Source organism: Melanotaenia boesemani, chromosome 3 (genome assembly GCF_017639745.1).
Source record: "Melanotaenia boesemani isolate fMelBoe1 chromosome 3, fMelBoe1.pri, whole genome shotgun sequence".
NCBI lineage: Eukaryota > Metazoa > Chordata > Actinopteri > Atheriniformes > Melanotaeniidae > Melanotaenia > Melanotaenia boesemani.
The window spans coordinates 26,285,420-26,301,539 of record NC_055684.1 but is presented as its reverse complement, the minus strand read 5'-3'; the positions used below and the strand labels follow the sequence as shown (position 1 = coordinate 26,301,539).

The following is a 16,120-nucleotide window of genomic DNA, read 5'->3' as shown; positions in this document are numbered from 1 at the left end:
GTGTCTGCCAGGAGGATTGATCTGAAGCCCAGTCCCGCTTAAACTGTCTCTTATAAAGAGTTTACTCTTAATACTGCAGCATTACAACTCATTATTTAGGGCTGTTCCCTGTAAATAAATACTTTGTTCCTCACACCCAAGGGACACCATCCGGCATCTTTACTCAGAAAAATAATACGTATAAAAGATGTGTGTAGTATCAGCTAAGAAAAAGCTACAGTATAGGTGAAGTTTATCTTCAAACACAATTACATTAATATGTTGTATATATTCCTTATTATTAAAAAAGAGGAGATAAATGAAAGTTAAAACTTAACCAAACACTTCTAACCACCTGAAACTAGTTTTAGATAATACCCTTTAGAACTATCATCATATACCAAAGGACAAATAATAAAATGACTAAAAATGTACATTCTTTCTGCAGTTGTGAGACAATCTTTGCAAACTTCTGGTGCTTGTTTGGCTTTTAATGGTCACCTGTTTTATTGGTAATACCTTAAGCTGCATTTTAAATGCAGGAACCTTTTCCAGGAACAAGGGTCTTTCAGTGGTTTCATTCCAGTGAAGAAACCAGGGCCCAAACAAAGATAGATTCTCCCATTAAACATAGCCCTGGTAGGAAAACTATACTCTCAAAATGACATTAAATCAGCTGGGTGGAGATTTTAATGCTTAAAAATACAATTTGTTTGAGTATTTTTACCATATTATTTCCCCCTTTCTGTCCCTTCTGTCTAATGTGCCCTTATGTTAGACTTCAGTGGAAAGACAAAAACTTTAAGGTTGAAATAAATCTTTCTCCTGCTTGAATAAAGCCCCAGGACATTTAAGTTTTGTGTGCCTTCACTTTTACACATATAGTGCAAAGCCTTTGTATCAGCATCTTTATAAAAAAAAAATTAATTGCTTTTAGTCATTTTAATGTAATTTATTATTTTATTGTGATTATGTGTTGCTGCCTTTTACTATTTCTAAATATCTGTAACGCCTTTGTTTTATGTAAAGCACTTTGAACTGTCCTGTACATGAAATGTGCTATACAAATAAACTGCCTAGTCAAAACATTCCTACAGAAGCAGGAAATAGATTAATTTCTTACAAATTTAAATAACTGTACAGTAATTTGCACAGTCATGTGGATCCTACCCATGAAAGCAACATCCAGTCACATGCAAATATGGACAGAGAAAATGGTTCCATTTAACGAATTGAAAGCCACCATAACTCTCTGAACAGCAACAGGGTGAAACAGCCATCTGTTACAGCTGGTCACAGGTCTCTATGGGCTCTGGGTCTGGGTTAAACACACGTCTGATAAAACATGAAGCCAGCAATTATCCCACACTGAGCGCCCTGAAGCAGGCACACACACATATATAATATAAGATCTTATGCTTAAAAATAAATAATCCTATACAGCGAGAAGGTACTTTTGAATGCACTTACACTCAGTGTTTGTGTGCACAAGACTGAAAACGCACACCAAACACATAGGCAAAAGTCTGAGAAATTCCCACTGACACAAAGTATTATCAGTAAATTAAATCTATCATGCTGAGTGGACCAACAAATTCCAAACGGGAGACAAACACTGAGGTCAGCTGATGATCTCCAGCCCCTCCCTTTCACCAATCTTCCCCTGTTCATCTCCTACCCGTTTCCTTTCCTCAACCTTATCTTGATCTGCTTCCTCCCTTCTCCTTTTGCTCCATCACTACTCCTCCTCCTCCCTGCCATGTCTTATCTTCATCTCTTCCCATCTCTCTTTCCTCAATACCTGCCTCCTCCTGCCAATTTCAGATTTCAGCAAAAGCAGCAGCACGTAGGTTAGATGCCTACTGTTGCCATAGAAACCAGCCCTCTGCTCTAGATTACAATGTGACTTTGTCTCCTCGCCATCGCTACAATGTCGGCTCATTTTCATGTCTGGCCAGATACAAGCCTGCCTGTCTTTTGTTTGTTGGTCTGTCTGACTTTAAGGTTCTTTGTCATTGAGTGTGTTTTAATAAGCCATGCAACATATTTCCGACTCATCTCTTGTTTATTGTTGTGCAGTTCAACTTAATAATCTTCTATCATGTAGAGATCAAAACCTTTAAAGACCAAAATGTAAATCTATGTGAACAAGACCTTGATGAATTATTCATCAGATAGTACACAAGGCAACAATAGTGACAGAAAAATGACTAGTACACATAAAAGACTGTCATACATAGGGGAACATGCAATGACTGAGTATAGTTGCTGGGGCTAAATCTTTTGAATTTGAATCTGCAAGCCTTCTCAATGTATTGGCTGAGGCAGGCTGACATTTGAGTGTGAGACAAGTGCTCCATCATGGGTGGGGACAGATTACAGTCATATTCATATCTCCTCTGGACACCTGCTAATGATTTTATAATTACAGAACACACTCTGTGCTTCTGCCGTGCCCTAGGGTGTGCACACAAGCATGCAGTAACACACATACATTCACAGACACACACACACAGTGCACCTCTCCTCTGGCCTCGATAGTCTAGCAATCATTCCTAGCACCAGTTTCCCTAATGGAAGCTGACATTATATCAAACACAATAAAGGATTTCATTTACCGCTCTTCATTAAACCACACACATCAGCCCATAAGGTACACATCACCACACATGCTTACACACATGTCCAGCTCACTTAGTAAAAATTCTGTTGAAATAAAGAAGGAAACTCTTAGATTGTACAAAGCGTGTAAAGTTTCCAGACAAGCTGTTAAGAAGAAACTGTCTTTTCTTGTTTCCTCTGCTCCAATCTCTCCTCTCGTTTCTAAGCATCTCTCCCTTACATCTCTGTCTGCTCCCTAGCAAGCCAATCACAAAGTGTCAAATGATACAAAACAAAAGACATTTGAATTAGATGATCTAACTCCACAATATTCTGTGATAAGACTCTCTAGTAAGAGATGTGATCAGCCAGGCTTAGCACATACTCGCACACATTAAACTCCAGTGCACACATGGCAAACAGAAGCATTACCATTTACATATGTTCAGTAGCTAATGACTGACATTCAATTTCTTTTAGAGAAGGAAAACGTACACACAAGGGCATTCATATAAAAGGACAGATGTCAAAAAGGCATCACATAAACACAATGAGAAACTAATTTGCTCAGCCCATTTCCTTTATTTTATATGGCCCAGAGGTTTCTAAGTGTGAAAAGGTGAATTTCTGAATTTTTCTATGAAGTAAATTAATCATTTTCATGTTAAAAAAAAAAGCCAGAGATCTGAAATCCCTTTAACCACTTGGATCTTGAATTGTAGAGGTTTCCTGTGAATGACATACGAAACCTTTTGAGTGCCATTTGTTAAGCTTGAAATTCTCTTACAAAAATGAACAAACACATAGGTAGTTACATGCTTACTTAAAATGTTTTCTTCTTTTTTGGTTATCCACAAAGCAAGCGAATACACTTTATACAGCATATTTGCATACTTCACTAGTGTATCTGGAATAAACCGCTGCAGGGCTCCAGCAGGGTTGTGGACCCCTATGTGATGGCGCTTCAAACAGCTTTACAAACACATCTACAGCTTCGTTAACACTTCATGAAAAAGTGGCCATAAATCTGACCTTTTTGACCACATGTAACTCATATCTGAGTCTTTCACAAGTCTGAACAGTACAAATCAGATTTTTGTCACATCCGACCCAGGCCACCTTCATTTATGGTACTGAATCAAATATTTAAGATTTTCTTGTTTTTTAAGCAAAGTCAGTCTGAACAGTTTTGTTGAATTTCTACATCACTGATTTGAGACATATAATAATTCTGTGCCGGAGGGGGTGGTAACAATGGACAGAACAACATTAAATAATATTTTTGCCAATTTTATTTGTTTGTTCAACTACACAACTTTAAAACTGATTCAAAGGTGTAGCATCTGTATTACCTGTGTAAACACAATGTGTTGGGTGTGAGACCTGGGAACAAATGGGACAAGGCCTTGATTAAAGATGTAATCAAAAGCCAAGCGAGTTTCAGACGTTCTCTTAAGTAACACTCCATCATCAGGCCTTTATGGAAGAGCAGTTTCAGAGCACAAGAGATGCACTAAAAAGAACATCTCTGTTTCTATACTTCTCTACTGAAAGAGGTCCATTTGGTGTCCTGTTACCTCGCTTTAGTAAAATAAAGACATGGTGTTTGAGGTGTCCAGTTATGAAAAATATGGCTGCTGTCTTAAACACTGAAGGTTACAAAAATGCCTCGTTATAATGTCAAGTCAATAAAAGAGTTAACCAGCTTACTGGAAATTAAACTGTTGGCCTGGAGGAAAGAGAATTCGAGAGAGGGAGAGAGCTATTGAGCTGAAGTGAAACTCAGATAAAGAAGTGCATGGCCGAGGCCTTCGGCTCGGCTGCCTCCCTCTCTCTTGCTTTCTCATTGGCATGCTCTACATCTCCAGGCATTTAAGCGATTAGAGAGCTGCTGAGACCATGGCGTCCAAGCATAGCTCCATGCAGATTTTCATTTGTATGCCAATAAACAAATGTGCCCCCAGATTAAAGCTGCAATATACAGCGCAAATTCAGCAAAGTGAATGACATTCTCCATGCACGTCTCATCAGTGTCTTGCCACTCTTCAGACAGAACGCTGTGCCATCTCACTGCACACTCACTTCAAAGATGGGCACCAGACCAGGAGATGCAAGAAGTCAGTAATGAAAGAAAGAAATGAGGAGAGAAGTCTTGATTATTGGGAAATTAACAGACATTATTTAAAAAGTATGGTTTTATATGCTGCAATTATACCTCGTGTCCCAATATATCCATAAATGTACTATTTCTATTGTTAAAATCTCTCTTTACAAACATCTTATGTCTTCTCTCCCCCTCTTTTGCTCCCTGTTTCCCATCACTGCTGTGTTGTCTCTTTCTTTCAAAGCCTGACACTTTCCCTTGGTAAAAGCAGTTAAATCAGTCTGTGAATATTCCAATCCTGAGATAAGGGAAGAAGGCTTTGTCCTGCTGCACTCTGGGTAATGCTGTTCTCCATTGTTGGCTGACAGGGCTCCATTGAGGGACAGGTTTTAGTGCTGATAGCATCTCCACCCTGCATGGACACAATGCCAGATAAAAAGCCTATCCACATGACACAGGCATGCCAACATCTCCCAAACAAGCCCCCAATCTGATCATCACAGGAATAGCAGGGAAAAGGTGCTGTAACGGCAAATAAAGTCAAATAAGATAGCAGACAATGGTAATATTAACACTATCCTTGGATTCCAGAGGGAGTTGATAAAGCAAATTCAATTATTATCCAGGTTTAGCATTTTACAACATCTGGAGCAGCGATGAGCAATCACAATCTGTTGATATGTCTAGTCCTCCATGTCCCATCACACGGTACGGCACCAGTGGTCCACTTATCTGAGGAAATGTTTCCAGGTTCCACTTTTCTTAAAGGGCTGAATTGAGATTTTCATTTAACTGAGATCTTTCAGCCATTTTACCACTGCTAGTTCATAGAGGTCTGAAAAGTCACCACCTCCTCTCTTCAGGCTGACTATGAGTGCCCAATCAACAATCAGCACCAGCCAAAGGAAACCTGTTATTTTCGACCCCGTAATCATTTCCATCAGATGCCTTGCTGTCCTTCACAATGATTTGAAAATTCAAATGACAAAGGGAACCCTTCTTTAAGACATCTACAAGTAGGCACCAAGAACAGCAGGTGGATAACGTACCCCCCCCCCCCCAAAAAAAAAAAAAAATCTCAACAGGTACCTCTGAAACTCAGCATAACCAACCTCTGATCACTGATAAAATGTTAAGATAAGAACATCCCTGGAAAATCTTGGTGGACTCAATCTGAAGAGAAACCTCAGATAAACATGCCTTTTAATTAGGACCGAGTAAGATGGTAAAGGACTGTGAAGTAGCTGTTAATTAAATGCCAACATTTTTTTCCAACCATCTCTGACCAATCTTGAATAGTTTTACAAATACGTTTCACTCTGTCACTCAGCGGATGAACTAAAACATTGTTGTCTGGGGTCTACATAGGAAGCATTTTGTCTCTCTAGAAACGACTAAATATTTACATAGAAACATTCATCTTAAGTACTTACAAGTCTGTATTCTTTTTTTATAATTATCCTGCTCTAACCAGAGTGGTGAAGAGGCAGCAGGTTCATCCTTTTAAATAACATTTCATGGATGTTGGCCATGTGGTGAAATGGGGGGAAAAAAAATCAGCATCTGCAACGTGGCTCACTGGATTTCTCTGACTATTGATTCCCATCTCATGTGAGACAAGAGGATCGATTAGTGGGATTTAGACATGGGGGCCACTTTCCAAACATTACCACCTGGTAGCAGGCTGCATCAGAGTTGGCCAAACTCATTCTGAAGAAAGATTCGCTGACACGCCTGTACGTTTTCTATGTTCTGTTTCGCCCCAGCTTTCCTCATTAACTGCTCCTTAACTCCAATACTTCTTATATTCATAGTCTTCCTCAACTTCATAATGTTTCCCTGCTCAAGAGCAGACAACCAGAAGTTTGATAAAAGAGGTTCTTGACACAGTGGTGTGACACGTTAGGAAATGAAGTGAAGAAAAAAATGTCAAAATTTCTGTTTTGGAGAGCACCACTTAAACAAATTAGAGTGGTTTACAATCAAGATAATGAAATTACTAAACTGTGGGGTCACCTTGGCAACCAAAAGTCTGGTCAAAGTTTAGCAGCGTAGCCGTTGATTGAAAAAGAAGGGAGGCTTCAGGGCATTTAAGGAATAAAGAGATGCTGCAGTCAAAATTAAGTTTATAGTGAAATTTATATTTACGTCCTATAAATTTAGCTGATGTGTTCATTTTCTGCATATATGCATCTCAGAACTGGATAGTCGCAGGTACAGCTGTATGTACACCATCAGGTACATTCAATAGGGAATCAGTTCTGTTTGGAATATTGCTAAATTGTATACCATATAGAAATTTCTCTCCACAAAGTCCCCCTCATTTCTTCCTTTGCAATGGCGAGCAGATGGAACTACGTTCCATGGCTCAGGAATCAGTGATAACACTGAATACGAGTTCCATTACGTGCTCATTTAAGCACAGCCACAAGGGAGTGGTAAAAAAAAATGCTCACAACAAAAACGGATAGAGTTTATTTGTGATTACACAATGTGGCTATGCTTATCAGGGTTTGACAAAAGCATTTAAAAAGGACTCATGGCTATATTCTAACCATCTTTCTCAGACTGCTGCTGTAGAGATCCTCCTGTGTTTTGGTGTACATAAGGATAGTATCAAAATACATTCAAAGAGATTTTCTGGGGCTTTTAAACAAAACATTTTAAAAGAGCAGTGGGCCCAGTTTAAATAGGATAGTACTGGTAAAATCAGGTCAAGATGATTTGAACTGCTTAAAATAAAAACAAAAAAACAAAAACACTGTTTACTTTTTTTTAAATGTGGTAGGTATGGCTGTAGGCAGAAAAACAAATAACAAAATATAAAATATACATTCATCCACATATATGATGATGCATGTGCCTGCAGAAAAGTCCAGTTGTTCCATGATTTAGTTAATACAGTGTAAGGTGAAGACCGGCTAGGAAACATTTTCTGACAATGAAAGAAGAAATGAAAATGTATGAGCAGAGAGACATTAAAGTCAGAGTGAGAGTGAGGTATCCCTTCAGTTCTGTCTATTTGAACAGAATCTGAATTTGAATCTGTCTATGGCAGCCTTTATAAGATTAATGGATTTTGTGGCTAATGGAGCAGGTAGTTTTGAAGACTGGGCTGAGTGTTGCCACAATGATTCTCACTCATTTCTTCTGAAGGGCCAATTATGTCAAATAATCATTATGAGAGGAGCCGAACTTGGTCAAGTGAACAAACCCTTGCAACCCAGGTCATGTTACACCTCTCTGGGGATCTACTGTGATTTCAGTGCAACTAGTGCTGTTGAAACCAGGACACTAAATGTTTCCACTATGTCTATGATGTACAGTATCGTATTTTAGCAAAAGATCACTAGGCTACTCTGTTGAATATTATTTGTAGGTGTTTGAGTACAAGGATTCTGCTGAACATACATGTGTAGCGAGCCTGAAGAGGTCACAACTGTGTTATGTTTGAGAGTGGGTGGCTGAGAAGAATTGACGAAAGAGGCAGAGAGAGAAGAAGAGAAAGAATGTGGGAGACTGTGTTGTCCTATGATGAAAGGCTTGATTGATTAGAGAGTGATGATTGCAGTAAATGGCCTGGAAGATGGTTCTATCTCTGTTTCCTGTTTTCTCCATCTCTTATACCTTCTTCTTTCACTCACTTGCTTTCTCACTTCCACGTCTGTTTCCCTCTGTGGCTCTCTCTGCCTCACGCTCTCCCTGGTTTCATCATGGCAACCCATCAGCAGAGTGCCCCTCTCTTTCCTAATGGCACAGCTATTAGCACTAATGCATTTCCAACATACAGCAGCTGCCACATCACAATCTGAATGAAAGGACGTGTCTTCCTCCAATCTCCACAATCTCCATCCTGTCTTTCACCCAATCTTGTGTCACGGTTTCATGTCAGCGTGTTGCACTTCATGTCAACCTTTCCTCAGCAATGTGACAGTGGTCATCATCAGCAGTCTCTACATCACGGGTGTCATGAGTGGCTGAATATATATATATAGTTGATCATGTCATTAGTCTGACAATAATGAAAACAAGATAAAATCTTTCATTTTGTAAATTTTTGGTCAACATCATGGTCAGTTTTACAAAGTATCCAACTTAGAGAAGTGGTGAACACCATTTTTGTGTTTCAGGATTAACAAAACTACAACTTAAACTGGGGGTGTCCAGTTTTTTTTCCTCAAGGGCCACAGTCCTGCAGATTTTAGATGTTTTCCTTCTCAAATACAATGGATTCAAATGGAATTCCATTGGAATCGAATCACAATGTTGGTCAATAGTTACCAGTTACCAGTCAGCAATATAATTATTGTAATTAACTACAGTCCACTGTGATACTGTAGTCAGTAATATAATTATAAGTAACATAATTACTGACTACATAATTATTATTTGCTTCCTTTAAAGCAGTGTTTTTTTATGATTATTCTTTATAAAAGTAAACCTATATGTAAGGCAATCTCAACTATTCAAAGAACTGATCTATTTTGGACCAAGTAATATTTTGTCTCTTATGTGACTGAACAGCTTTTTGCATTATTTCCAGTGAATTTGCACTCTTTTAATGAGCTTCTATGAAGTCTTAGTATCAACTCAAGCTGCTCTACAAACTATTTTGCAGTAAGGTGTAGCTTCAAAATGACCTACACTGATAACTGTAAAACTGAGAGACTCTGGGAGAAAAGCTATTTTCATCTGGCTAACATCCGGTTAATAATTTGACAAGAAAAATGCATTTTGGCTTCCAGAAAAGCATTTGAAATAAACAACATGCATGTAGGTGACATTTAACATTAGCCAAAGCTGCAGACTGTGATTTTGTAAAAGAAAAATTAGAATTAAAGTTTCACGTGGATGCTCATCACAGAGATTTTTTAGCATGTTTAGCTTTCTGCCAATTTTTAGTTAACAAAATAAAGAAGGGTTGTGAAATTTGGCTGTAAGTTTGCTGGCTCTCCTTTGTCCTTTGGAGAATCGCAAAACAGAATTGAAACTACTGCGCTGCCTTGGGATGACTCCATTGCCAACAGAGTGTCACAAAGGGATGGACGTCTGACCTTGAGAAATCGGTGGCAATCCAACACTTTAATGTCTATTTCACACACCATTTCATTTCAATGGATTTAAAACCCTGAATGACCATCTCAACAGTTGTTACGATCAACACTTTGACATCCATAATGTCCAGCAGTCAGGATGGTCAGACACAGACTCTGAAAACGCTTGAATATGTGTGTGTATGAGCTAGAAAAAGAGGAAAAAGGCCGAAATCTTTCCATTGCTACGGTAACAGCTGTGATGGCAGCCGCTGTGAGGAACAGGCGTGTCATTGAGTTTCGATGATGTCACCGTGGTGAGGCGAGCAGATGGGCTGGGCCAGGTACAAAACACGCAGTTAATAAACACATGCAATTAAATACCTGCTCGTTGACAATCACAAACACCAGCAGTTGCTTTTCCAATCCAAACCAGAACACACACACACACAAAATCTAGCAAAACACCCCGTCTCTCATGCATAAACCACCTTTTCTCTCCATTTGACAGACTGCTCCACCCGCTAGTTTAAGATGCAACACATTTCCCCTAATATGCCCAAAGAGCACGAAGCCCTAATCTAATTAGAGTGTCAGTCAGCAGAGTGTTCAGCCAAACAGAAATTAGAAAAGCACAAAATCTACAAACAGGAAAATCTTCCTGCAAGGATGTTGCATATCTAACCACCCCACCAAATCCTCCCCTCAACCGCAACCCACACCTCTTTGTGATATTTTTTTTATGGTTTCACACTTGCCCCTGCTGAGATTCATTACCTGGTCTAATTATAAAGGCAAATGAAATCAGCTCAATACATTATTAATAGAGAAGTACTATTGGGATTCATTTGCAGCATTTGCTACAATATGGTATATTCCAACTGTTTTCATGCCTGATTAAACTCACACACAGATAAGAAAAGAACATAATGTGGTGGAAGAGTAATGTGAGAATGAAGCAGGTGACTGGACAGAAAGAGTTTGAAAAGAGTGAGAAAAAGCAAAAGAGCAGAAACAGCAAGAGAGAGGTTTTGGAGAGGGAGGGGTGGATTAAAGAGAAATCTGGCTTTTCCACTTGAGGGGGTATTGATGCTGTATTGGATGCAGCTACATATGAACAGGTGTGCTGTGTGTGGGGACTGTGACCCAGGCTCCACTTCCTGCATGGCTACACATCCGATTGAGGTGCATCAGAGCTAGGCAGAGAGAGGCAGGCATCAACCCCCCTCAGGCCTAAGATGAAGGGACAGCCGCAGTGCATCTCCCTCGCTTGAACCAGCAGGGTGACAGGGATGGATGCAGGCCACAAGACTACATCTTCAGAGTGTAAGCAACCATGAATAAAAATGGACTTTGCAGGGAAGTAGGGCTAATAATTATTCACTTTAAATCAGTTAAAGCTTTTTCTAAAATATTCCCCAGGAGGCATGGGGTTAAAAATCCATTTGTGGGAAGTGTACCATGACAGTGAGCTTGTCTCCCTGGAGACAGAGGATATGACAGCAGGGAATTTGTATGTGTCTAATGTCTATATATTTATTTTTATATTTAAATGTACATATATATAAAATCATAAAAAAGTAAATACAATAGTTAACAACAAAATATTCCATACTCTATAAAGACTGTACACTTAAACAACAACAAAAGGTATATATTTCGTGTCAGTAGTTTATTTAACAAAAACATCAATAAATATACTTTTCTGAGGGGAAAGGGATGGGCAGTAGAGGGTACTTCTCCTTGCGTGTTTTGTAGAATTATTCATCAGCCACTGACACTGGTTTGTAAAATTCTTCTAACCACTTTTTTAATGTAAAATTGTTTTGGTTGGGAGAGTGAAGGTTTTGGTACACGTACCACATGGTTCAAATCGCCCAAAATTCACCATTGGTAGTTGAACCAGTGTCAGCAAGATGTCTTGTCTGAAATTGTCTTGTCTGTTTTGGTTGGCCACATGTTCCTTTGACCACATAGCTCTATCTTTAATCCATCTGTTAACAGCAAATTACTTCATTGAAAATTGTAGATTAATACAACTTTTTTTTTTTTTTTCAAAGAAATGGCATATACTTTTTACTGACACACCTTCCATATAATATTTTATAATAGATTGATGACCCCAACTGCCACAACACTAACAAATCCTGGGATGAAATGTTTTATTTCTTCAAGATTTTCTATATTGTAGATAATAAATTATCTTCTATGGTCAATTATGTGTTCTTACACTGCTCTTTTTCTTATTTAGGTTCTATACAATGCTTTAAAATGCATTTCTTTCACACAGTAACTAAGGAAATGCATCATTTTACAAACCCCAGTTATGGGAAATGAAGTAGTTTATTATTTACTAATTTGTTGGAATTTTATTTTATAGACACAAGTAGGATTGAAATTATTTTAGTGTCTTCACTGACCAATTTCACTGCATTTAGAAAATAAAAATATAGGATTTGATGCCAGCAATATGCACAAAACAATTGAAGGTAGGCAAAGAAAGACACTGTTTTACAACCATAGAATTTTTGAGCAATAATGGGTCGTAGCTCACTGCTTTCCCGAGAATTAATAAGGAGACTTAAAAAAAGAAGAAGGAAAAAAAAAATCAACATACGGTTGCAAATAAAGACCTCAGCCTGTCACATGTGCAGTACATAACAATGTAAAAAGATTCAGAGAGTCTGTGGAAATCTCATTGTTTAGAGGCCAAGGCCAGAAACCACTGGTTGTGACCTTTGAGGCATTTAAAACAGCACTGCATAAAGATATTATAATTCCCCAGTAATCAATATACTCTCATTGGCTTGAGAGTACTTTGGAAAACCTATTTCACCCAGCAAAATCTGGCACTGTTTCCAGAAATGTAACCTTAAACTATTTCACCAAGAGGAAGCCATATATCAGCTCTGTACATAATGCCACCAAGTTCTCTCAGTGGATGTGTTGTCCACATTTTAACTGACCAACCTTCAGTTCAGACCCATCTTCTAGTGAAAATGTATGAAGCATTATGAGGAGGAGAATCAGATAATGACAACCACAGACTGTAACGTAAATCTTGTATTCAGTAGGAATGTAAACAGCTTCCTGTTGTTAAACTCCAAGAATTAGTATTAGTGCTGTAACATAATGTTTATTATGCTTCTATCATAATATTTGACAGGTGTATTGCGGTCATCAATTTCTCAATAAACTTGTCTTCTAAATACAGTGAAGTTTCTCAACAAAGATGCAGAAAATAATTCCCTTTCCGCTGTGAAATAAAGATGGTGTTCGTAAGAAATACTAAATATTCAACGCATATTTATGGACACTATATAAATTTAGCACAGCAAGTAAGAAATTCTTTGGTCAATTTATTCTCCCTTTTCATAAGACCAGTTGGGCATTATATAATTGGAAAGTCTGATTAAACACCTTTACAACAAGGCATAACTTGTAAGGTTGCACTTTGGTGAAATGAGCAACACAGCTAAACTAAAGTGAGTAGTGCCCCACAAAAATGTGGCAAAATCACATGTAATATCCTCCTGTTGGCATCCACTCTCGTTTTGAAATTCAAGTGCTGCCAGGTATGTGCCAGGCTCAGATGTATGACTGGCACCTCACTGATACACACATTGGAATGAGATTTTGAGCCAGTGGCAAGTCCATTATCTCCAGAATCAGGGACCTAACTTCATCCTCCAGGATGACAGCACTCTCCCCCACAGAGTCAGGATCATCAGACTACCTCTAGAATTTAGGAGGAGAAAGGATTAAGTAACCTCCCATCAGACCAGACCTCAACCCAACTGAACATTTGTGGGATCAGCTTGGGCGTGTTGAACATGCCATGGTGACCAACACAACCACACTGGTTGAGCTTCAACAACTACTGGTTAAGGGATGGGATGCCATCCCACAGCTAAATGTTGCCAGGCTCATAAACAGCATGCAGATAAGTTGCCAAGCTGCAGTGGCTGCATACCCATGTTTAGCTGTGTTGCTCAATCCACTGAAGAACAATCCTTAAAAGTTATACCTCAAGGTGAGTAATCAGACTTTCCAGCAATGCATATTACAGCACCAGCTGATTTTATTAAAAGGTAAAAACAATCAACCAAACAACTTCCCTTATTTTTTTGTGTCAAGTATACATAACACTTTTTTCCTCTACAAGCACACAACAGTGAGAATATCAGGGCAAGGCAGGGGGAGATTTTTTTTTTCTTCTTCTTCTTTTGTAAACAAAAAATTATCAAGCTGCATTTAGTTGAATTTTTTAAAATCCTTTTTAGACATCCAAATGTTTTTGGAGGCTTTAGTAGAAAGTTGTAAGTGTGGAACAAATAACCTGGATGTCAGGTTTAAATGAAGCAGAGCCACAGATTCTCATTATATGGCTTTCAAAGTGTGACAAATGCAGGTTTACAATGTCAATTCCATGTGTTGTTTGAGCCTATCGCCTTTATTAGTAGGCACAGTCTCGGAGAGGTCAAGTGTTTGCTTTTTTCAAATATCTTGAAAATGTCAACAGCTTCCATGGAGTTCATTTATTTTTTCACATCACTGTATATTTCTATGCAGGTGTTGGTGTGCATGTTAGTTGGGCATTTAAAGGTTTACAAATTTGACAGTCACAGAAGAACGCAGGCTCAGAAGCACACAAGCCATTTCTTTTTTGTAGGTTACAAGAGCGTATCCCTGGTGTTTTAAAGGTCAGCTTCAAGGAAATGCAAAAATCAGATTGCTATGGCCGGTATAACCAAACAAGCTGAACCTCTAAGATAATGGTAAAGATCATAATAATAACAATCCCCAAAAGTCATTTCCAGTGAGTGTGAATAAATGTTGGACTTTCATTGATTTTGTACTAGTTTTCATATAGTCTCTGTGATGCTGATCACATTGTCATTAAAGGCTTCAAAGTAAAGTTGCTTTTTTTGGGGGGGGGGGGGGGGGGGGGGGGTTGAAAAGAGATGGGAAAAGGCTGGCGATGGGAAGATAAACTAGTTTGTCTAGAAAAGAAAAGGAAAAAAGGAGTCATCCTGGGAGGGAGGGAGGGAGGGAGGGGAGCAGGTGTCCTACTTTACCGTCACACCGTCTTGCCAGACGTGCTCCTTTTGAAGCTGCTCGGCCTCTCTTGCCAGTTTCTACAAGAAAACACAGAAACAGCATCATGAGTATCAGAAGTCAGTAGGACATGTAGAACATTAATTTGTGTTTTGTGTTGTGTGTGTGTGTGTGTGTGTGTGTGTGTATGTGTGTATGTGTATAAGTAAAGGAGACAGGGAGAGAGTAAGAGAGAAAACCAGACCAACCAAAATGAATATAAAGGTTATAACCAGTAAAACTCTTCAGTACTTTTTGTGTTTGAAAATATTTATTAAGCTTATTAAAAAAAAAAGAACTTCAGAATCATAATAGTATAATTTTCACAAGTAAATGAGTTGTTAGACTGTTAATTTTATATTTGACGTTGACATTTGCAGGTAAGCTGTCTGCAGTTTTCCCTGTTTGTGTACAGAAGGTGGCATGGCCACATGCAAATATCTAGTTTAAGGTTCATTGTTCGACACATTAATGACAAAAAAAACCCACTATGCCTTGTAGAAAAATTAAATGTGAACATCAAATATGTCTACAAAACCTACACCTAAGCTGCTAGATCAGTTCTAAAGTTTTAGTGCCCTGGAACCACACTTCTTTTTTTTTTTTTTTTTTTAGTATTTATCAATGTCTAAAAATGCATTCATCGATAATTTACATTCACAAGAGCCTTTTTTGTGAGACCGTCAAATATGAAATTGAATTTTCTTTCCCCTTCACAAAGAAAACACAACATCGAAATTACAGATGAAGTAAAATAGGGACAGAAAATGCCTGTCAATAGTTTGAGTGAAAGTGCGCTGACATTTAAAGCTGCTATGCTTTACTGAAGTGTACATTTAGGTCAAGAAATAGTTAAAAATAATTTTTTTCATTCTAGCTGTTTACAAACATATTCACATATATTTAATGAGAGCTTCATGTTTAGACTTGATTTCTTTTTAAAGACTTGATTCTACTTCAGACAATGACCACCTAAGCTCTGAAACCCATGGATGCCGAAAGACAATGGATTTGCACTTCAGAATTCATCCTGCTCCTTCTATCTTCTGTCAAATCGTCAATAAATACTACTGACCAAGTGTCCACTGAAAGTCAAGTATGTCCATGCATTAACACTGTCCCAACATGTTTACAGATAATGACCTCCAGTCCATCCAAGTCTTTTATTTTTTTATTTAATTTTTTTTGTTTGTTTTTTCTCTCTATTACTGTTGTACAGATTAATAATTGGTCTAAAGAATATTGTTCCATATAATATGACATTTTAAGATGATTTTTTTTTAGCAAAGTCTGCCTTGGCTTCCAT

General features: G+C 38.3%; 1 protein-coding gene across 5 annotated transcripts in view; it reads right to left on the bottom strand.

Moving 5' to 3' along the window:
- cacna2d2a (calcium channel, voltage-dependent, alpha 2/delta subunit 2a) overlaps positions 1-16,120 on the bottom strand; it is a 156,824-nt gene that overhangs the window by 60,014 nt on the left and 80,690 nt on the right. For all 5 annotated transcript variants that reach the window (XM_041981457.1, XM_041981459.1, XM_041981458.1 and 2 more), the window contains exon 4: positions 14,796-14,855. In XM_041981457.1, the coding sequence (XP_041837391.1) occupies positions 14,796-14,855 (60 nt within the window). The remainder of the gene's footprint in view (positions 1-14,795; positions 14,856-16,120) is intronic.